The sequence below is a fragment of the Gobius niger genome, assembly GCF_951799975.1.
Source record: "Gobius niger genome assembly, contig: SCAFFOLD_104, whole genome shotgun sequence".
Classification (NCBI taxonomy): Eukaryota; Metazoa; Chordata; class Actinopteri; order Gobiiformes; family Gobiidae; genus Gobius; species Gobius niger.
In genome coordinates, this window is record NW_027639094.1 from 62501 (window position 1) to 86814 (window position 24314).

The 24314-nt window shown below is 43.6% G+C and overlaps 1 protein-coding gene across 1 annotated transcript in view; it reads left to right on the forward strand.

Moving 5' to 3' along the window:
- The window catches only part of lrch3 (leucine-rich repeats and calponin homology (CH) domain containing 3), a 23792-nt gene extending 8416 nt beyond the window's left edge, over positions 1–15376 (forward strand). Inside the window, exons 7-20 of the mRNA XM_079583341.1 lie at positions 361–454; positions 569–656; positions 1970–2100; positions 2216–2265; positions 3637–3682; positions 3817–3963; positions 4043–4087; positions 5580–5630; positions 8118–8148; positions 8225–8314; positions 9931–10016; positions 10254–10391; positions 11423–11500; positions 15157–15376. Coding sequence (XP_079439467.1) covers positions 361–454; positions 569–656; positions 1970–2100; positions 2216–2265; positions 3637–3682; positions 3817–3963; positions 4043–4087; positions 5580–5630; positions 8118–8148; positions 8225–8314; positions 9931–10016; positions 10254–10391; positions 11423–11500; positions 15157–15291 — 1210 coding nt within the window. The 3' untranslated portion in view covers positions 15292–15376. The remainder of the gene's footprint in view (positions 1–360; positions 455–568; positions 657–1969; positions 2101–2215; positions 2266–3636; positions 3683–3816; positions 3964–4042; positions 4088–5579; positions 5631–8117; positions 8149–8224; positions 8315–9930; positions 10017–10253; positions 10392–11422; positions 11501–15156) is intronic.
- Positions 15377–24314: the final 8938 nt, after the last annotated feature.

The following is a 24314-nucleotide window of genomic DNA, read 5'->3' on the forward strand; positions in this document are numbered from 1 at the left end:
CTCAGAGAAAGTCTTGGCAACTCATTTATCAATAAAATGAAACCATAAATTTGAGCTCTATCCATTATTCAGATCTCGTCGCCGAAAAGATGGGAAATTTGGGGCATTTTAAGGCATAAAACACCTTGTTCTTATATGAAAAGATAAAATGACAGAAAACTTGCCATGTATTTCCTCACATTTATGCCAGTGATCGACAGCAACAGTTTCAAATTGATATCTGTAAATATACATTTTTTCCCTCTTCACCTGCAGTGTCTCGCCTTAAACGATACTTTTCATGTATGTGACGTGTTTCTGGTCATGTATGTGATTGTGACGTGTTTCTGGTCATGTATGTGACGTGTTTCTGGTCCGCAGTGCTGACGAGCTGTATCCCGGCCGTGGTTACGGGGCGCTGGACTCCGGCTTCAACAGCGTGGACAGTGGAGACAAGCGCTGGTCCGGGAACGAGGTCAGTCTCTCTCCGCTCAGCCGGACCAGAGGAACCCTGTTAGAAACCGTTCATCATGAAGGTACAGCAGGTCTGAGCAGGCGTGTGGTTCTGACGAGGCGTGTTGTTCTGCAGCCGTCGGAGGAGGACCTGTCGCTGAAGGTGGCGGAGCTGAGCAGAGATCACAGACACAGAGGAGCAGCGCTGCACAACGGCAACGCCCGTGAGTACGGCTGTGCAATTCAGCGAAATTTGCATAATCAAGATTTTTTTACATTTTTTTTTCAATTTTATTTATTTTATTTTTTCTGACAAAGCAGACTCTCATTATTTCACGTCGCTGAGATTATTTTCCCTTCACATTTCTCGTGCCTCGTGCTTTTGCCTGACATAAAAACAAACGGCGCTGTGTGATGATGTCATCAGGCCGCGCTGCTCAGTTTGCTTGCGCAGGTGTGAGGGCCGGCCAGCAGGGGGCAGGTGTGAAACAGAGACCTGTCTTTAATGGAGGCAAACTTGAAATCATTTGTACTTTTATGACTGTTCAGAAAATATTCAGCATCGTTTTTTTAAATTAATAAATATATAAATAAAATAAAGACTTTTTTTTAACCTCTTAACTCCCGCCTGAAGCGAGAGGATCTTTTTCCTCACGTCATCAGATTTTTTTTTTCCATCATTTTTTTGGTGTTCAACTCATTTTTGTAACTTTTTTGTCATTTTTCGTCCATTTTTTATCAAATTTTTGTCTTTTTTTTTGTCACATTTTTTCACATTTTTGTCAATTTTTTTGTGACATTTTTTTTTTTTTTTTGGACATTTTTGCCACTGTTTCATCCATTTTTCGTCACTTTTTTGCCAATGTTTTCTCACTTTTTTGTCAAATTTGTATCACATTTTTGTCACATTTTTTGTCATTTTTTCATGAATTTTTTGTCACATTTTTATCACATTTTTTGTCACATTTTTGTCACATTTTTTGTCACATTTTTTGTCACATTTTTTGTCACATTTTTGTCATTTTTTCATAAATTTCTCATCAATTTCTTGTGACATTTTTGTAACATTTTGTCATTTTTTTCGTCAATTTTTTATCAAATTTTTATCACATTTTTGTCATTTTTTTCCACATTTTTGTCATTTTTTTGTCAATTTCTTGTGACATTTTTGTGTCATTTTTGCCACTTTTTCACCAATGTTTTCTCACTTTTTTGTCACATTTTAATCATTGTTTTCGTCTCAGTTTTGTTGCTATTTTCACACCTTTTTTCCAGAAGCTTTTGGATTGGGGTAAAGCCAAACTGGAGAAAATGTGCTCGGTTCAGGCGGGAGTTAAGGGGTTAAAGGCAACAAATAATCGTTTGAATAATCATGATTTCAATTATGACAACAATAATCGTGATTATTATTTTTTCAATAATCGAGCAGCCCTACCCGTTAGTACAGTCTCCACCAGCAGGAGGCGCTCTCACGTGTTCTTCCTGGTCACAGCACACGCCACAGACGTGTTCAGTGTTCCGCGGTGTCGTTTGGCAGATGCGGAGACGGAGCAGATCGACTTCATCGACAGCTGTGCGACGGAGGAAGAGGAGGAGAGGCGACCTCAGAGCTCACACAGCCTGAGCTCACAGTTCATGGCCTACATCGAGAAGCGCATCACACGAGAGGTACGAATACTGCTGATACTGCCAATACTGCTGATACTGCCAATACTGCTGATACTGCGAATACTACTGCAACGGATAAAACATGTATAACAGCTGCTCCTCGTGTGTGTTTCAGGTGTCTCCTGGGAAGAGTCCGGGTCGCACAGACGAGCGCCGGCTGCAAAGGTAAGACTCTGTCTCAGTCTCTGCCGTTACCGTTAAAGGGGGGGGTATTATGCAAAATGGAGTCCTCCTAGGAACGCCCCCACCTCCTGGAGACGCCTCCGAGCCGAGTAACCAGCCGAGTAACCAACCACTGCTCCTCAGCAGAACCCCCTCCCCACTGATGCCACAGACAGCGTGTGGAGGGGGCGTGTCTAAAGGCTCAGAGGTTCTTAACCCCTTAACTCCCACCTGAACCGAGCACATTTTCTCCAGTTTGGCTTTACCCCAATCCAAAAGCTTCTGGAAAAAAGGTGTGAAAATAGCAACAAAACTGAGACGAAAACAATGATTGGAATGTGACAAAAAATGGATGAAAAAGTGGCAAAAATGTCACAAGAAATTGACAAAAAATTGACGAAAAAATGACAAAATTGTGACCAAAAAGTGATTAAAAATTTATGAAAAAGTGGCAAAATTGTGACAACAAAATGACAAAAAATGATAAAAATTTGCAAAAAAATTCAAAAAATGTGACAAAAAATGACAAAAAATTTATTAAAAAAATTATGAAAAAATGACCGAATTGTGACAAAATGTTGCAAAAAAAATACAAAAAAATGACAAAAAAGTGACAAAAAATTGACAAAAAATTGACAAAATGTTCCAAAAAAAAGACAAAAATATGATAAAAATTTGCAAAAAAAAGACAAAAATGTGACCAAAAAGTGATGAAAAATGTATGAAAAAGTGGCAAAATTGTGACAAAATGTTGCAAAAAAAATACAAAAAAATGACAAAAAAATGACAAAAAAGTGACAAAAAATTGACAAAAAATTGACAAAAAAGACAAAAAATGTGACAAAATGTTCCCAAAAAAAATACAAAAATATGATAAAAATTTGACCAAAAAAAAATGACAAAAATGTGATAAAAAATGATTAAAAAAATTGACCAAAAAAAAATCTGATGACGTGAGATCCTCTCGGTTCAGGCGGGAGTTAAGGGGTTAAAGAGACAGAGGCCTATTTCAAGGCATTCACTACAGCCATTTTGAGAGAGACATTTTATACAAGGCAGTTATTCTAATTTACTGCATTTACAGACCAACAGAAGGTTTGTCATCATTGTAGAGTGATATAGACTGGTGCTTTGTGACTGAAAAAAGCAGAATAATCCCTCTTTAAATCATACCAGTCTGGGGTCGGAACAAAAGTTTAGCTTCCACCAGTATCAGAAAAATATATTGAAGAAAGCAGGAACCGAAAAATAATCTCTCTTTAGATCCAAGTTATGATGCTGTTGGTTCAGGGACAGGATTACAGGAAGTGACTCGGTTGTTTCAGGTCAAATACAGGATTATCCCACAGTTTTTTCTTTACTCTGTCTCTGCAGGAGCGTTGTGGACGGAGTCACGCCGCCCCCTGCCTCTCACACGCAGGTACTGTTCCTCCATTTCTTTATGATCATTCTCTCTGACCGAGGATCCGTGTAGATCATTTATTCCATGTATCTGTAGCTCCTGCTTGTGCACCGTTACCCTGATGAGGATCCTGATGTTTGTTCTGTTCGCAGAGGTCCGGTCCTGGTCCTGGTCCTGGTGGCGGAGGAGGGGGAGGAGGGGGGGGAGTGGAGAGGATGAGGAGAGAGGCTCAGCTCGCGGCGCAGAAATACGACGAAGAGCGGCACCGAAACAGAACGCACAACACCACGTACACGAAGGTGCAGCTCGGACTGGGTTCAGCTACAGTAAACCCGACTCCCTCTGGTCTTAGTCCTGACTTTGTGTGTTTGTTTTCAGCTCAAAGCGGCTCAGAGTCCGCCTAAGTCCAGTCCGGAGAGCGAGGTGAGTCCTGCGCCGTTATCCAGGTCTTCTCAGTGTTTGTTTACCCCGTCCCGACCATGTCACCTGTCCTTGTTTACCTGTGTACTCCCCGTCCCGTCTCACCTGTCCTTGTTTACAGAGCCGTGGGAAGATGTTTTAGTTAGGGGGCGCTGAGGGACAAAATGTACCCCCAAAATACTTTTTCTGTGCAAATCCTATTTAGCTTCACCCAAATCCTGTAGGCCAGTGTAGCGCCTCATTTGAAAGACCTACAAAACTAAATGGATCTTTTTACTCACATCCAATTTTTTTTTAATCACTTGTTTTGTTGGCCAGTCGTCTCATTTTCGTCAATTTTTTCTCAATTTTTTGTCACTTTTTCGTCAAATTTTTCTCACTTTTTTGTCACTTTTTCGTCCATTTTTTTCTCAATTTTTCGTCAAATGTTTCTGTTTTTTGTTAATTTTTTGTAAATTTTTTGTCACTTTTTTGTCACTTTTTTGTCAAATTTTTCTCACTTTTTTGTCACTTTTTTTCTCAATTTTTCTCAATTTTTCGTCAAAATTTTTATCGTTTTTTGTAAATTTTTTGTCACTTTTTCGTCAATTTTTCCCTCAATTTTTCGTGAATTTTGTGTCACTTTTTTGTAAATTTTTTGTCACTTTTTTGTCCATTTTTTGTCACTTTTTTGTCCATTTTTTGTCACTTTTTTGTCACTTTTTTGTCACTTTTTCGTCCATTTTTTCTCAATTTTTCGTCAAATTTTTCGTCAAAATGTTTGTCGTGTTTTGTAAATTTTTTGTCACTTTTTCGTCAATGTTTTCTCACTTTTTTCACATTTTCATCCTCGTTTTCGTCTCAGTTTCGTCGCTATTTTCACACCTTTTCTCCAGAAGCTTTTGAATTGGGGTAAAGCTGGAGAAAATGTGCTCGGTTCAGGTGGGAGTTAAGGGGTTAATATTGCCTGCAGTTCACAAACTATCCACCAGGCTTGCTGCAGCGCCCTCAGCACCCTGGGTTCCCACGGCCTTGCTTGTTTACCTGTTCCCTCCCGTCCCGCCCTTGTTTACCTGTTCCCTCCCCTCTCACCTGTCCTTGTTTACCTGTTCCCTCCCGTCCCGCCCTTGTTTACCTGTTCCCTCCCCTCTCACCTGTCCTTGTTTACCTGTTCCCCCCCGTCCCGCCCTTGTTTACCTGTTCCCCCCCCGCCCCGCCCGTCTCACCTGTCCTTGTTTACCTGTTCCCTCCCGTCCCGCCCCTCTCACCTGTCCTTGTTTACCTGTTCCCCCCCGTCCCGCCCTTGTTTACCTGTTCCCCCCCCGCCCCGCCCGTCTCACCTGTCCTTGTTTACCTGTTCCCTCCCGTCCCGCCCCTCTCACCTGTCCTTGTTTACCTGTTCCCTCCCCTCTCACCTGTCCTTGTTTACCTGTTCCCGCCCGTCTCACCTGTCCTTGTTTACCTGTTCCCCTTCGTCCCGCCCGTCTCACCTGTCCCGTGTGTGGTTGTGCCGTAGAGCTTCCCCTCGCGGCGCTGCACTCACACAGACGACTCGGCTCTGTTCATGGTAAGAACTGAACTCAGGACTGAACACGTCAGGTTTATGCAACAACAAACGGGACCAAAAACATCTCAGTTATGTTTATTCTTCATGTTTGGTATCCACGTGTAGCAGGAAAGGCTGTGATCCAAATATGGTCATTTCCTGTGTCGTGAGGAACATACACAGGGCACATGTGCAGACACAGGACGGAACTTTAGGGCCGTTTTCATTCCACTCTTTAACAACATCTGACCTTCAGTGGCTCCATCAGACTCTCACCAGGTCCAGCCTTTTCCTCATATTTATGTCAGTGATCTCAATTAAAGGGAAAGTTTCTAATTTAATATTTAGTCCTGTTTCTCTGCTGCGACTCGTCGTAAAATGATTTTCCGCCAAATCACTTTTATTTATTTTTGAATGTCTTTTGAATGGATCTAAATGTTACATATTAAGATATTGTGCTCACGTATGAGTTCCCTTCTGCTTTATTTTGTAGTAATTATTATATTAAAGGGGGGGTATTCTGCAAAATGGACTTTCCATCATGTTATTCTGTCACTCCCTCATTAAAAACATGGCTGAAGTGTTGCCTTGGCACATTCACGTATTTCTGAGTAATCTGTAAAAACTCTGATGGCGGCCATTTTAGGGATAGGTTTGCCTGAGTCCTCCTAGGAACGCCCCCACCTCCTGGAGACGCCTCCGAGCTTTCGTCACCAGCCGAGTAACCAACCACTGCTCCTCAGCAGAACCCCCTCCCCACTGATGCCACAGACAGCGTGTGGAGGGGGCGTGTCTAAAGGCTCAGAGGTTCTTAAAAAGACAGAGGCCTATTTCAAGACATTCACTACAGCCATTTTGAGAGAGACATTTTATACAAGGCAGTTATTCTAATTTACTGCGTTTACAGACCAACAGAAGGTTTGTCATCATTGTAGTGTGATATAGACTGGTGCTGTGGGACTGACAAAAGCAGAATACCCCCTCCTTTAATTGATATTTTAGGTTATTTTTATCTTCCCTGTTGACGTTGGTTTGAAGGATCACTGTTAATGATCTGCCGCTATATGTGGGTAAAGTTTGTCCCTCAGAAACACAAGGCCTGGGTGCAATAATGAATCCCAGATCCATAAAATTATAATCTTAAATTCCTTGTAATCGTCTGTAAAACTCCAGAATGAAGCCGTATTAAAATGTAAAGCTTGTGCTGAAGTTGTTGCATAAATCTGACCTTTTTGAGGTGAATATTTCCCAGACTCAGTAACTGCATGAGCCCAGTCTCTGATAACTCTCTCCTTCTCTGTCTTTGGTTTAACACTTGCATCTGCACAGTGTTTCCTGTGGTTTTCCAGTTCATGTTCTGACTCGCTTATTGTGCTGAATGTCTCTCATATGAGTTCATCAAAATGTCAAAAACAGTGGAATAAGTCTCGTTCATCTGGAGTTCTGGCTGAAATACTTTCCTGCTGAATATAAACTCTCCCTCGTTCCTCCGATGGGTTTACGCTGCTTCCTTTTTGAGTCCGTTTATTCTCCTCTTCCTCCTCTTCGTCCTGTGGCTCTGTAAGCTCCGCCCCCTCACGTCACCGCTTTAACCCCTTAACTCCCACCTGAACCAAGCACGTTTTCTCCAGTTTGGCTTTACCCCAATCCAAAAGCTTCTGGAATAAAGGTGAGAAAATAGCAACAAAACTGAGACGAAAACAATGATGGAAATGTGACAAAAAAGTGAGAAAACGTTGACAAAAAAGTGACGAAAATGTCACAAAAATGTCACAAGAAATTGACAAAAAAGAAAAAAATGTGACAAAAAAACGACAAAAAAAAAAATACGAAAAAAAAGAAGAAAAAGAAAAAAATGTGAGAAAAAATCACAAAAAAAAGCTACAAAAATGAGTTGAATACCCAACAAAAAAATAAAGAAAAAATGACAAAAATTTGACAAAAAAAATTCTAAAATTTAATGAAAAAAAAGAAGAAAAAGAAAAAAATGTGAGAAAAAAAAAGTCAAAGTGACAAAAATGAGTTGAATACCCAACAGTGATTAAAATTTGACCCCCCCAAAAAATCAATAATTTAACGAAAAAATGTGACCAAAATGTGTCAAAAAACGACAAAAATGTGACAAAATGTGACATAAAAAATTAAAAATTTAATGAAAAAAAATGAAGGAAAAACGACAAAAATGTGATAAAATGTGACCAAAAAACGTCAAAAATGTGATAAAAAATTGACTAAAAAATGACAAAAATGTGACAAAAAAAATACAAAAATGTGATTAAAATTTGACCAAAAAAATCAGAAAAAAATTTATGAAAAAAATGGGGGGGGAAATGTGAGAAAAAATGACAAAAAAATAAAAAAAAATGACAAAAATAAGTTGAATACCCAACAAAAAAATGATAGAATAAAATCTGCTAACGTGAGTAAAAAGCTCCTCTGGGTTCAGGCGGGAGTTAAGAGGTTAAATCTGAGCAGATTCTGTCCCTAAAGTCTGAGTTTTTCCTCCAGGGCGAAGACCGAACGGCTCTGTCCCCCACAGGTACGACTAACAGACCAAAGATTTTATTGTGAAAGTGTTTTATTGTGAAAGAGTAAGTGTGAGGCGTTTCCTGCAGCGTCCCAGAGCGCGGCGTATCCCAGAGGCTCCGCCCCCCGACCTGAGAGCTTCCTGCACCGCCTCGGGCACAAAGACGACAGCAGGAGGGGTCAGTACTGCTATTAAAACTACTACTACTGCTATTACTACTGCTACTGCGACTGCTACTACGACTGCTACTTCTGCTATTACTACTTCTACTGCTACTACTATTACTACTACTACTGCTACTACCGCTACTACTGCTGCTACTACTACTGCTACTGCTACTGCTACTACTACTACGACTGCTACTACTACTACTACTACTGCTACTGCTACTGCTACTGCTGCTACTGCTACTACTGCTACTACTACTGCTACTGCTACTGCTACTACTATTACAACTATTACTACTACTACTACTGCTGCTACTGCTACTACTGCTACTACTACTGCTACTGCTACTGCTGCTACTGCTACTGCTACTGCGACTGCTACTACTACTACGACTGCTACTACTACGACTGCTACTACTACTACTGCTACTACTACTACTGTTACTGCTACTACTACTGCTACTACTACTACGACTGCTACTACTACTACTACTACGACTACTACTACTACTACTACTACTACTACTACTACTACTACTACTACTACTACTACTACTACTACTACTACTACTACTACTACTACTACTACTACGACTGCTACTACTACTACGACTGCTACTACTACTACGACTGCTACTACTACTACTACTGCTACTGCTACTGCTACTACTGCTACTACTACTACTACTACTGCTGCTACTACTGCTACTACTACTACGACTGCTACTACTACTACTGCTGCTACTACTACTACTGCTGCTACTACTACTACGACTGCTACTACTACTACTACTGCTACTACTACTACGACTGCTACTACTACTACTGCTGCTACTACTACTACTGCTGCTACTACTACTACGACTGCTACTACTACTACGACTGCTACTACTACTACGACTGCTACTACTACTGCTACTGCTACTGCTACTACTGCTACTGCTACTACTACTACTGATACTACTACTACTGTTACTGCTACTACTACTGCTACTACTACTACGACTGCTACTACTACTACTACTGCTGCTACTACTACTACGACTGCTACTACTACTACGACTGCTACTACTACTACGACTGCTACTGCTACTGCTACTGCTACTACTACTACTACTACTACTGCTACTACTGCTACTACTACTACTACTACTACTGCTGCTACTACTACTACGACTGCTACTACTACTACGACTGCTACTACTACTACTACTACGACTGCTACTACTACTGCTACAACTATTACTACTACTACTACTACTACTGCTGCTGCTACTGCTACGACTACAACTACGACTACTACTACTACTACTATTACAACTATTACTACTACTACGACTACTACTATAACGACGACTGCGACTACGACTATTACAACTATTACTATTGCTACGACTACTACTGCTACTACTACTGCTACTACTACTACTATTACAACTACTACTGCTACTACTACTGCCACTACTACTACTACTACTATTACAACTATTACTACTATTACTACTATTACTACTATTACTACTATTACTACTACTATTACTACTATTACTGCTACTACTACTACTATTACTACTATTACTACTACTCCTCCTCCTCCTCCTCTAACCGTCCTGTGATGTTTGTGCAGACCCCGCCTCTCCACCGCCGCCGCAGGAGGAGTCGGCCCCGGTGTTACAGGGGGAGGACGCTCAGCTGGTGGAGCAGCTCCGCAAGGTCAGGCTTTAACCACAGCTTTACTTCATCTGTGTCCACGTTTGACAAAAAACTCTTTAGCGCCTCCTTTAGCGCCTCTGTAACTGCTCCGATTGGTGGGCTGTCATTCCCATGGCAACAGCGTGCAGTATACCGTGTGGGTCCCATTGACTTTTTGGATCGTGACGCCGATAACTATTTTTGTACCGAATTTGATCCATTTCCAGTAAACTAATGGTCTGCCTCCTCTGTGTCCAGAACATCGAGGCTCGCCTGAAGGTGGCGCTGCCCACAGACCTGGGCGCGGCTCTCACTGACGGGGTGGTGCTGTGCCATCTGGCCAATCACGTGCGACCGCGATCTGTGCCCAGTATACACGTGCCCTCACCCGCTGTGGTGAGTACTACTACTACTACTACTACTACTACTACTACTACTACTACTACTACTACTACTGTATACACGCGCCCTCGCCCGCCGTGGTGAGTACTACTGCTACTACTACTACTACGACGACGACGACTGCTACTACTGTTACTGCTACTACTACTACTACTACTACTGCTACTACTACTACTACGACGACTACTGCTACTACTGTTACTGCTACTGCTACTGCTACTACTACTACTACTGTTACTACTGCTACTGCTACTGTTACTACTACTACTGCTGTTACTGTTACTAATACTGCTACTACTGCTACTACTACTACTACTGTTACTACTACTACTACTACGACGACTACTGCTACTGTTACTGTTACTGTTACTGCTACTGCTACTGCTACTGTTACTGTTACTACTGCTACTGCTACTGTTACTGTTACTACTGCTACTGCTACTGTTACTACTACTACTGCTGTTACTGTTACTAATACTGCTACTACTGCTACTACTACTACTACTGTTACTACTACTACTACTACTACTACTACTACTGCTGTTACTGTTACTAATACTGCTACTACTGCTACTACTACTACTACTGTTGCTACTACTACTACTACTACTACTGCTGTTACTGTTACTACTACTGCTACTACTGCTACTGTTACTACTACTACTGTTACTGCTACTACTACTACTACTGTTACTACTGCTACTACTACTACTGTTACTGTTACTACTGCTGCTACTACTACTACTACTGTATACACGCGCCCCCGCGGTGGTGAGTACCACTGTTACTAACATTACTGAGAGGCTGCTGATGTAAACACTAGGTGGCGCTGTTGCACACTGTGTTAATAATCCTGACAAAGCTCCGCCCCTCAGTGATGTCACCGGCAGCTCTCGTGTCTCCAGTGTTTGGAGACGCCGCGTGCGAGTGAACGTGACCAATGAGGAGCCTCTGTGAACCCTCCAGTCTGGCTTTACCCAAATCTAAAGGTGAAAGGTGATGACCCTGCGTCTCTGTGTCCTCAGCCCAAACTGACCATGGCCAAGTGTCGCCGGAACGTGGAGAACTTCCTGGAGGCGTGTCGGCGCATCGGGGTCCCACAGGTAACCACGGAAACACACGGGTCACCGCGGAAACACCCGGGTCACTCTGCGGGGCATCCGGCTCTCTCTGAACCTTCTAACCGTCTGCTCTCTCTCTCCACTTTCCGTTCTCATCCCTCATTTCCCCGGTTTTACCTCCTCTTTTGGCTTTGATTTGATTTGCTCCGAAACCTTTTCCCCCTCGTGTTTTCGCCTCATGTTTTTTTGGATCATTTTAATTTGAATCCCTGAAGTCGAGCGACGCCGTGAGACTGGCCCCGCCCCCTCTGCCGCCGCCGCCGCTCGCAGGACTGGCCGGGTTCGCGACGCTTTACGTGTGGATCCTGGCGCTGCTCTGGGCCGTCTACGCCCAGCTCTGACGGAGATCCCAACAGATCCTGCTCTGACGGAGATCCCAACAGATCCTGCTCTGACGGAGATCCCAACAGATCCTGCTCTGGACCAACAGATCCTCCTCTGGACCAACAGATCCTGCTCTGACGGAGATCCCAACAGATCCTGCTCTGGACCAACAGATCCTGCTCTGACGGAGATCCCAACAGATCCTGCTCTGACGGAGATCCCAACAGATCCTGCTCTGACGGAGATCCCAACAGATCCTGCTCTGACGGAGATCCCAACAGATCCTGCTCTGGACCTACAGATCCTGCTCTGACGGAGATCCCAACAGATCCTGCTCTGACGGAGATCCCAACAGATCCTGCTCTGACGGAGATCCCAACAGATCCTGCTCTGGACCAACAGATCCTGCCCTGGACCAACAGATCCTGCCCTGGACCAACAGATCCTCCTCTGGACCAACAGATCCTGCTCTGGACCAACAGATCCTGCTCTGGACCAACAGATCCTGCTCTGGACCAACAGATCCTGCTCTGGACCAACAGATCCTCCTCTGGACCAACAGATCCTGCTCTGGACCAACAGATCCTGCCCTGGACCAACAGATCCTGCTCTGGACCTACAGCATCGAAACCTGGATCTACAGCTTTATTTTTCCCCGATATCGGTTGAACCTGAACTCTCTCTGATGCCGGTCTGGGACTCGCACGACCAGGGTCCGGACTCTTCAACAGCCCCAAAGTCCAGGAGCTGCGTCTGAAACATCAGATCCTCTAAGCTCTAACACCAGCGACTACCTCCTCAACCTTTCATGACTGTTAGATCTGTGCAGTTTGGGAACTAGAGCTTCAGCTGCATTTTGAACAATCTGTCCTTAAACAGGGGAAAGGGAAGTGACATCACCAACAGCTGTGCAGGCCAAACAAAAGTGCATGTCGCCCCCTAGTGTACAGTGTCCAACAACATAGTGTCAAAACAAAGACATTTAAGGAGAAAAAAAAATCCAAATGATCCAAACATTTCCCTTTAGTGTTATTTATTTCAACAGCTGTTTCTTAAAGCGACAGCAGCAAATGATCCATGTGGCACCAGAGGTCCCTATGCTAAAGTGGCTATGATAGTTAGCACCAGAGGTCCCTATGCTAAAGTGGCTATGATAGTTAGCATCAGAGGTCCCTATGCTAAAGTGGCTATGATAGTTAGCATCAGAGGTCCCTATGCTAAAGTGGCTATGATAGTTAGCACCAGAGGTCCCTATGCTAAAGTGGCTATGATAGTTAGCACCAGAGGTCCCTATGCTAAAGTGGCTATGATAGTTAGCACCAGAGGTCCCTATGCTAAAGTGGCTATGATAGTTAGCACCAGAGGTCCCTATGCTAAAGTGGCTATGATAGTTAGCACCAGAGGTCCCTATGCTAAAGCGGCTATGATAGTTAGCATCAGAGGTCCCTATGCTAAAGTGGCTATGATAGTTAGCATCAGAGGTCCCTATGTTAAAGTGGCTATGATAGTTAGCATCAGAGGTCCCTATGCTAAAGTGGCTATGATAGTTAGCACCAGAGGTCCCTATGCTAAAGTGGCTATGATAGTTAGCATCAGAGGTCACTATGCTAAAGTGGCTATGATAGTTAGCATCAGAGGTCACTATGCTAAAGTGGCTATGATAGTTAGCATCAGAGGTCCCTATGCTACAGTGGCTATGATAGTTAGCAGCAGAGGTCCCTATGCTACAGTGGCTATGATAGTTAGCACCAGAGGTCCCTATGCTAAAGTGGCTATGATAGTTAGCACCAGAGGTCCCTATGCTAAAGTGGCTATGATAGTTAGCATCAGAGGTCCCTATGCTAAAGCGGCTATGATAGTTAGCATCAGAGGTCCCTATGCTAAAGCGGCTATGATAGTTAGCATCAGAGGTCCCTATGCTAAAGCGGCTATGATAGTTAGCATCAGAGGTCCCTATGCTACAGTGGCTATGATAGTTAGCATCAGAGGTCCCTATGCTAAAGTGGCTATGATAGTTAGCATCAGAGGTCCCTATGCTAAAGTGGCTATGATAGTTAGCACCAGAGGTCCCTATGCTAAAGTGGCTATGATAGTTAGCACCAGAGGTCCCTATGCTAAAGTGGCTATGATAGTTAGCATCAGAGGTCACTATGCTAAAGTGGCTATGATAGTTAGCATCAGAGGTCCCTATGCTAAAGTGGCTATGATAGTTAGCACCAGAGGTACCTATGCTAAAGTGGCTATGATAGTTAGCATCAGAGGTCACTATGCTAAAGTGGCTATGATAGTTAGCATCAGAGGTCCCTATGCTAAAGTGGCTATGATAGTTAGCACCAGAGGTCCCTATGCTAAAGTGGCTATGATAGTTGGCAGCAGAGGTCCCTATGCTACAGTGGCTATGATAGTAGTTAGCATCGAGGCTCCTTTTCCTAACTCCTTCCTAACTGACAGACCAATTCGGAAGCTTCTTGTCATGGCGGACGCTGACGCACATCCGGTTTGGCGTACGAGCTCTGACCAACCTGCTCGTTTCGGACGCAGTCCAGGACTCCAGACTCTCCCGAGTGTTTCCTTCAGAGATGTTTCAGATGTTTCAGATTCACTGCCAGTGTTTATTATTTCAGCTCCTGTGACATTTTGGTTTTAACACAGCTCTAAAGGAGTTCAGACTCTGCAGAACTCGAGGATGAAGCAGTCATTCGTCTTTCACTCCCTTTCTGTGCATCCTCAAGTTATTTCATTCATTGATGAGTTTAATTTGAATCTTTAGCCTCTTTATTACGGCACTCAAATTGCCTCCGCTGAGCTGTAGCCAACGTTAGTTTTGTATCTGAAAAGTTCACATTTTTATTTTTGTACTTTGTTGAATGAAGCTTTTTCCTCTGAAGTCTTTTCAAAATAAAACCTCTTTGGCTCTTTGTGCTTTTATTCTGACGCCTGCACTTTCCTCCGTTTGGTTTAAATGTTTATGATCCTTAAAGGCTAAATATTGTGTCCAGTTTTACACCAATTTAAAAACGTAAAAAGCTTCTGGACTGGAGTTTGCAGACAGAGTGACGCCTCATTTGAAAGCTAAGACCTACAAAACTCATCGCAGCTTCTTCCTCGTCTTTTTAGTCACATTTTGTCACGTTTGCTTTGCTCTTTTGTGGATAAAGTAACCGTTTAAGCCGCCATGATGTGTCAGAAAAGGATGAAAACTTGCCGATCGTGACGAGGGAGACGCTTGGGTTTCTGTAGGTCTTAGCTTTCAAATGCGGAAGCTTTTGTATTTGGGTAAAGCTGAACTGTTCACGTTTGCGTCTCTTCTTCAGAGCCAGCTGTGTTTGCCGCTGCACATCCTGGAGGAGAAGGGGCTCCCCCTGGTGGCCGGGACGGTCAGCGCGCTGCTGCAGCTGGCCCCGCCCCGTCACTCCGTCTCCACGACGACGACGACGACCCCCATGTGACCTCACGGAGACTTCACGGACACTTTTATTGTTTTATTACTTTAAACGCTTGTGTTTTTTTCAGAAAGACGACGACTTTAATCTTTAGGGGCCGATGACGTCACGTGTGGCAGGAAACACGCTCGTCCAAATATGGGCATTTCCTTTGTACAGAGGCTAGACTTTAACAACATCTGCACTTTAGTCGCTCCAGCCCCTTTTAGGGAGTTTGTTTTTCATATGAGTTAATACAGACAAAACTGTGCATCAGCCGCCATCTTTAACTTGTCCCGCCCTCTTAGTCCCGCCCTCCTGGTCCCGCCCTCCTGGTCCCACCCTCTTAGTCCCGCCCTCCTGGTCCCGCCCTCCTGGTCCCACCCTCTTAGTCCCGCCCTCCTGGTCCCGCCCTCCTGGTCCCACCCTCCTGGTCCCACCCTCTTAGTCCCGCCCTCCTGGTTCCACCCTCTTAGTCGCGCCCTCCTGGTTTCACCCTCTTAGTCCCGCCCTCTTAATCCCGCCCTCCTGGTTTCATTCTCCTGGTCCCGCCCTCCTGGTTTCACCCTCCTGGTTTCACCCTCTTAGTCCCGCCCTCTTAGTCCCGCCCTCTTAGTCCCGCCCTCTTAGTCCCGCCCTATTAGTCCCGCCCTCTTAGTCCCGCCTTCTTAGTCCCACCCTCTTAGTCCCGCCCTCCTGGTCCCGCCCTCCTTGTCCCGCCCTCCTGGTCCCGCCCTCCTTGTCCCGCCCTCTTAGTCCCGCCTCCTGGTCCCGCCTCCTCCAAAACGTGATATTTTAGTCCCTGAATTCCTCACCTGTAGAAACATCTGGAACACTCTGGAGCCGCTGTGACGTCATCGGCTCCTCACCCTCAGAGGGAGCGCGGGGCGTTCAGGAGCCGGCGCTGAAACGGGAAACACTAAACCCGTTTCTTCTTTAGAGTTTGCACTTACAGGAGTGAAGCCGCTCCTGAAGCTCCGACTCTGAACTTCATCAAACGCTTTAAACTGTGGGACAAACGGACGGTTTTCACCATTCTCTCTTTTCCACTCGAATCACAGGGACTTTATCTCAGAAACAGAAATGAGGAACTCTAAACCCGTCTGTAGGTAGAACATGTGGACTCCTCCTGACCTGAAGGTCCAGGACGAGACCGACCGAGAGTCCAGAGAACACTGAGGTGGACTTCACCCTGGAGGATTAGAAGTTTAGTCCTTATGCTTCACCACAGATCGTGTTCAGAACGTTCAGAACCAAGGCCGTGGGAACCCAGGGTCCTGAGGGCGCTGCAGCACCCCCTGGTGGAGAGTTTGTGAACTGCAGGCAATATCAACCCCTTAACTCCCACCTGAACCGAGCACATTTTCTCCAGTTTGGCTTTACTCCAATCCAAAAGCTTCTGGAAAAAAGGTGTGAAAATAGCGACAAAACTGAGACGTAAACAAGGAGGAAGATGTGAAAAAAGTGAGAAAACATTGACGAAAAAGTGACAAAAAATGTACAAAAAAATGACAAAAATTTGACAAAAAAGTGAGAAAAAATTTACAAAAAATTGAGAAAAAATGGACGAAAAAGTTACAAAAAAGTGAGAAAAATTTGACGAAAAAATGAGAAAATTTTGACAAAAAAGTGACAAAAATTTCACGAAAAATTGAGAAAAATTTGACTTTTTTTTAAATAGACGCAAAAGTTACAAAAAAGTGAGAAAAATTTGACGAAAAATTGAGAAAAAAATTACAAAAAATGACAAAAAATTGACTAAAAAGTGACAAAAAAGTCACGAAAATTTGACAAAACAAAAAAATGATGAAATAAAATCTGACGTGAGGAAAAAGATCCATTTAGTTTTGTAGGTCTTTCAAATGAGGTGTTACACTGGCCTACAGGATTTGGGTAAAGCTGAACTGGAGAAAATGCTCTCGGTTCAGGCGGGAGTTAAGAGGTTAATAAAAAGGATTTATGCACAGGAAAAGTATTTTGGGGGTACATTTTGTCCCTCAGCGCCCCCTAACTAAAACATCTTCCCACGGCTCTGCTCAGAACTGACACAAAAGCATCTGAACTGTGAGTTATGAAGCGTGTGGAGATGTAGGAAGTCGAGCTCCTGGTTGGAGATCCCGGCTTTAGGCCCAGCTGAGCTTCAGGTCTGAGGCATCAGGACAGACAGAGAAACCATCAGATCCTGAAGGTCACGGAACCAAAGGGAGGATCCTCTGCCGCCCAATGAGACGAGGCCTTCACCTGTTCGGTCTCGGCCCTGAGGCTCTTCGTTTCTGAAGACGAGGAGCCTCTGATTGGTCATTGGGAGCAGAGGATCCTCCGGCGAATCAGGAGCGAGCGGTCTCCATTCAAACAAACAAGCCCCGCCCACTCTTCACGCTGAGGACGAGGAGGTCCATGAAGCTCCTCCTCCACCGAGCCTCGATCTGGAGGAGAAACAAGAACATCTCCCCGTGTTTAGCTCACAGGGGGCGGGGCTTGTGCGGCCGCCTGGGTCGCTTATGCCCTGGAGTCTAAGTATTATGTCCATTACCGGTGTTCAGCCCTGGCCACAGCACTCAGAGCCGTGGGAAGATGTTTTCGTTACCCCCAAAATACTTTTCCTGTGCATAAATCCTATTTATTAACCTCTTAACTCCCGCCTGAAGATCATTTTCTCCAGTTCAGCTTTACCCAAATCCTGTAGGCCAGTGTAACGCCTCATTTGAAAGACCCACAAAACTAAATTGTAAATCATTTTCCTCACGTCAGATTTTTTTTTTGTTGGCAGTCGCCTCATTTTTGTCAATTTTTCGTGACTTTTTTGTCACTTTTTCGTCAAATTATTCGCATTTTTGGGTCAAATTCGTATCACTTTTTCGTCATTTTTTTTCTCAATTTTTCATCAATTTTTTCTCACTGTTTTGTCCAATTTTTGTTCATTTTTTGTCACTTTTTCGTCAAATTTTTCTCACTTTTTTGTCACTTTTTCGGCCATTTTTTTCTCCATTTTTTGTCAATAATCAAAAAATTGAGAAAAAAATGGACGAAAAAGTGACAAAAAGGTTTTTTGTCACTTTTTCGTCCATTTTTCCTCAATTTTTTGTAAAATTTTTGTCCATTTTTTGTAAAATTTTTCTCTATTTTTCATCAATTGTTCCTCCATTTTTTGTCCATTTTTTGTAAAATTTTTCTCAATTTTTCGTCACATTTTTCTCATTTTTTTGTCCATTTTTGTCTTTTTTTTAAAATAAATTTCACATTTTCATCCTTGTTTTCGTCTCAGTTTTGTTGCTATTTTCCCAGAAGCTTTTGGATTGGGGTAAAGCTGGAGAAAAAGTGCTCGGTTCAGGTTTGGGAGTTAAGGGGTTAATATTGCCTGCATTTCACAAACTCTCCACCAGGGGGTGCTGCAGCGCCCTCAGCACCCTGGGTTCCCACGGCCTTGACTGTACTCCATTACCCCAGTACTTCTTAGAGTACTTTTACCACAGTGCTTTTACTTCACAGCAGTATAATGAAGTACCTGTAAAAGTGACAGACCTTCATTGTGACGGACAGGTCCTGGTCCTGTTGTACATGTTTTAGGAGCTCGTATGTAAATCATGTAGATAAATGTAAAAGAAGTTTTGGTTTAAGTTATTGTAGAAAATAATGTTTGAAAGCGTCACTTTTTGGATGAAATAACCGAAACACTAACCACTACGCCACCACCGCACCACCGCGCCGCTAACACGCCGCCGCCGTTTGTCCCGCCGTTTGTTTTTATGTAAATGTTGTATTTTTATTTTTTACAGAGACTTTTCCTGTTTTTTTTTAATGTAATTTTCTGTGCGAGTTTTGGCGTCGGGACCGGCCGCGGTTTCCAAACGAAAACTAAAGCCCGGCCGTTCTCGGGCGCGAACACTAGGGGGCGCTGTTGTATCTGCTCGTGTATAAAGTGTCGGCTGTAAATAGATTTATTAAAATATCAGCGAAAACTGTCAAAAAAAGCTACAATACGACGATGACACTACGGGCGGCGCTCGGGTTCAGTCCTGGAAAAACCACGATGTTTTTAAAAAGATGAAATAAAAGTTTACGATTAACGCCACGACGACGACGTCAGGGATTTAGTTTCTACGGCAACAGCAGAAAGTCAGATTTAAGGCTGTTTTTTTAGCGTCTGAATGCTAGAGATGCACCGATCCAGCTCTTTTGCTCGATACCGATACTGGGGTTTGAGTATCGGCCGATATCCGATATTAACCGATACCAAGACACTTTCTTAAGTGTCTTTCTCTGAACTGACTCTTCTCCATTTTAAGATCAATGAAGTAGGGCTGTGCAATTAATCGAAATTCGATTACGATTTCGATTATTACTATTATTATTATTATTATTTTTTTTTTAGATTTATTTCTTTTTTTTCTTTCTCTTCTGGCAAAGCAGACTTGCATTATTTCACGGTGCTGGGATCACATTTTGTCTGACATAAAAACAAACTGCGCTGTGTGATGATGTCATCAGGCCGCGCTGCTCAGTTTGCTTGCGCAGGTGTGAAACAGAGACCTCTCTTTAATCGAGGCAAACATGAAATCATTTGTACTTTTATGACTGTCCAGAAAACAGAAAATATTCAGCATCAGTTTTTTTTATTAATAAATATATAAATAAAATAAAGACTTTTTTTAAAGGCAACAAATAATCGTTTGAATAATCGTGATTTCAATTATGACAAAAATAATCGTGATTATTATTTTTTCAATAATCGAGCAGCCCTACAATAGTCATATTTTATTGTCATGATACAGATTAATTATCTGTATCATGAGTAACTGAGTAACTGAGTAACTGAGTAACCGAGTACCTCAGTACCTGAGTAACTGAGTACCTGAGTATCTGAGTACCTGAGTATCTGAGTACCTGAGTATCTGAGTATCCGACAGGCTCTACATTAATACCTCAGACACTTGGCTTCAGCCGTGGCCGATTTTATTTTATTTGGTGGTTTATGAATTTCTATGAGTTTCTATCTTAGTTTCTGTCTCAGCCTTGATTAGTGTAAATTAGCATTAGCACGCTACCACTAGCTTTAGCATACTGATGCTAGCCACGACATTTTGCGCGGCGATCAATAATGCATTTGCAAAGGTTGAAGCTAACTCAGCTGCTAGCTTTCCTGATCCACATTCACTCAGACTTAATGATAAAGGTTTTTAAGACGTGGAGTCAAAACCAGTATCGGTTCAGTATCGGACGCTCGTAGACGAACCCGATATCTTATTATTCCCAGTATCGGCTTAAACTGCGAGCGTCCACCGTTACCATAGTTACCACGACAGGATTCACAACTAAACCAGCAGTAAATGAGGATAAAGGAGCGGATCGTGGTCGAACGTTCAGGACTGAACCTCGAGCGTCGGAGGGTTTTTTCTCTTCGCTGTTTCTGTAAAAGTTGTTGCTGTAAAAAGACACCGCGGTTTTGTTTTTGAAAAGTTGGACTCACTTCAAATAAATCTTTTATTGTGAAAATCTTGTGTTCTATGTGTCAGTTCAACGGCTATAGGCTAATGCTAACGGCTATAGGAAAACACACTGAACAGGCTAGTGCTAACGGCTATAGGAAAATACACCAAACAGGCTAATGCTCACGGCTATAGGAAAATGTACTGAACAGGCTAATGCTAACAGCTATAGGAAAACACACTGAACAGGCTAGTGCTAACGGCTATAGGAAAACACACTGAACAGGCTAGTGCTAACGGCTATAGGAAAACACACTGAACAGGCTAGTGCTAACGGCTATAGGAAATACACTGAACAGGCTAGTGCTAACGGCTATAGGAAAACACACTGAACAGGCTAGTGCTAACGGCTATAGGAAAACACACTGAACAGGCTAGTGCTAACGGCTATAGGAAAATACACTGAACAGGCTAGTGCTAACGGCTATAGGAAAATACACTGAACAGGCTAGTGCTAACGGCTATAGGAAAACACACTGAACAGGCTAGTGCTAACGGCTATAGGAAAATACACTGAACAGGCTAGTGCTAACGGCTATAGGAAAACACACTGAACAGGCTAGTGCTAACGGCTATAGGAAAACACACTGAACAGGCTAGTGCTAACGGCTATAGGAAAACACACTGAACAGGCTAATGCTAACGGCTATAGGAAAATACACTGAACAGGCTAGTGCTAACAGCTATAGGAAAATACACTGAACAGGCTAATGCTAACGGCTATAGGAAAATACACTGAACAGGCTAGTGCTAACGGCTATAGGAAAATACACTGAACAGGCTAGTGCTAACAGCTATAGGAAAATACACTGAACAGGCTAATGCTAGCAGCTATAGGAAAATACACTGAACAGGCTAATGCTTGCAGCTATAGGAAAATACACTGAACAGGCTAATGCTAACAGCTATAGGAAAATACACTGAACAGGCTAATGCTAGCCGCTACAGAAAAATACACTGAAGAGGCTAATGCTTGCAGCTATAGGAAAATACACTGAACAGGCTAATGCTAACAGCTATAGGAAAATACACTGAACAGGCTAATGCTAGCCGCTACAGAAAAATACACTGAAGAGGCTAATGCTAGCCGCTACAGACAGACTGACAGGCCGTCAGCAGTGGACAGTTCGTTCTGCATGAGGTCACCTGTTTATTTAAGCCGTGCTGTCCAGCTGCTGATGCCACATCTGCCTCATGACCCCCATGTTGACTGTTCGCCAGTTTGTTGAACTTACAGTAAGTTGTGCCTGTATGAGGATGACGTCACAGACTGGAAGCCCAAAATGACACCCCCTCCCCCCTCCAGCAAAGAGAATCAACACTTTGTGAAACATGTAGCATTTATTTATTTTGTTAGCTCATGGTTTCCTTTTAAAATCGAAAATATCATGAAAACAAAAGTAGACGGACTGAGAGCACACTCACAGATTCTGCTAACGGCTATAGGAAAATACACTGAACAGGCTAATGCTAACGGCTATAGGAAAATACACTGAACAGGCTAATGCTAACAGCTATAGGAAAATACACTGAACAGGTTAATGCTAACAGCTATAGGAAAATACACTGAACAGGCTAATGCTAACGGCTATAGGAAAACACACCAAACAGGCTAATGCTAACGGCTATAGGAAAATACACTGAACAGGCTAATGCTAACGGCTATAGGAAAATACACTGAACAGGCTAATGCTAACGGCTGTAGGAAAATATACCGAACAGGCTAATGCTAACCACTATAGGAAAATGCACTGAACAGGCTAATGCTAATGGCTATAGGAAAATACACTTCTTTCCAAAATTAATGAATTATTGGTACGACAAACAAAGTGAAATCAATAATTGTTAAGTTGTTGAAATTCCATTGGAACCGAAAGTCATGATTTTGGGAACATTCCTGAGTGACGGGGCTCAGGACGTCCCCGTGGCGTTCGTCCCGTTCATGCTCTCGTTCGTCCCGTTTACGCCGCTCTCGTTCGTCCCGTTTACGCCGCTCTCGTTCGTCCCGTTTACGCCGCTCTCGTTCGTCCCGTTCATGCTCTCGTTCGTCCCGTTTACGCCGCTCTCGTTTGTCCCGTTCATGCCCCTCTCGTCCCGGTCCAGGGTCCTCTCCTCCCGCTCCACCGTCTCCCGGATCCAGTCCAGGAAGTTTCCGAGTCGCGTGTAGACCCCGTACTTCCCGCGGGCGGCGCACTGCTCGCCCCAGCTGACCACGCCCGTCAGAAACCACGCCCCCCGGAAGTGGACCACGAAGGGCCCGCCGCTGTCTCCGCTGCACGAGTCCCGGGACGCGTCCACGTAGCCGGCGCAGAACATGTTATCGGTCACCACCTGCAGGGGGCGACACATGTTATTATCACCTGCAGGGGGCGACACGTGTTATTATCAACAGGCTAATGCTAACGGCTATAGGAAAATGTACTGAACGGGCTAATGCTAACGGCTATAGGAAAATGCACTGAACAGGCTAGTGCTAACGGCTAGAGCAAAAAATACACTGAACAGGCTAATGCTAACGGCTATAGGAAAACACACTGAACAGGCTAGTGCTAACAGCTATAGGAAAACACACTGAACAGGCTAGTGCTAACGGCTATAGGAAAACACACTGAACAGGCTAGTGCTAACGGCTATAGGAAAACACACTGAACAGGCTAGTGCTAACGGCTATAGGAAAATACACTGAACAGGCTAGTGCTAACAGCTATAGGAAAACACACTGAACAGGCTAGTGCTAACGGCTATAGGAAAATACACTGAACAGGCTAGTGCTAACAGCTATAGGAAAATACACTGAACAGGCTAGTGCTAACGGCTATAGGAAAACACACTGAACAGGCTAGTGCTAACGGCTATAGGAAAACACACTGAACAGGCTAGTGCTAACGGCTATAGGAAAACACACTGAACAGGCTAGTGCTAACGGCTATAGGAAAATACACTGAACAGGCTAGTGCTAACAGCTATAGGAAAATACACTGAACAGGCTAGTGCTAACGGCTATAGGAAAACACACTGAACAGGCTAGTGCTAACGGCTATAGGAAAATGTACTAAACAGGCTAATGCTAACGGCTATAGGAAAATGCACTGAACAGGCTAATGCTAACGGCTATAGGAAAATACACCGAACAGGCTAATGCTAACAGCTATAGGAAAATGCACCGAACAGGCTAATGCTAACGGCTATAGGAAAATACACCGAACAGGCTAATGCTAACAGCTATAGGAAAATACACCGAACAGGCTAATGCTAACGGCTATAGGAAAATACACTGAACAGGCTAATGCTAACGGCTATAGACAAATGTACTGAACAGGCTAGTGCTAACGGCTATAGGAAAATACACTGAACAGGCTAATGCTTGCAGCTATAGGAAAATACACTGAACAGGCTAATGCTAACAGCTATAGGAAAATACACTGAACAGGCTAATGCTAACGGCTATAGGAAAATACACCGAACAGGCTAATGCTAACAGCTATAGGAAAATACACCGAACAGGCTAATGCTAACGGCTATAGGAAAATACACTGAACAGGCTAATGCTAACGGCTATAGACA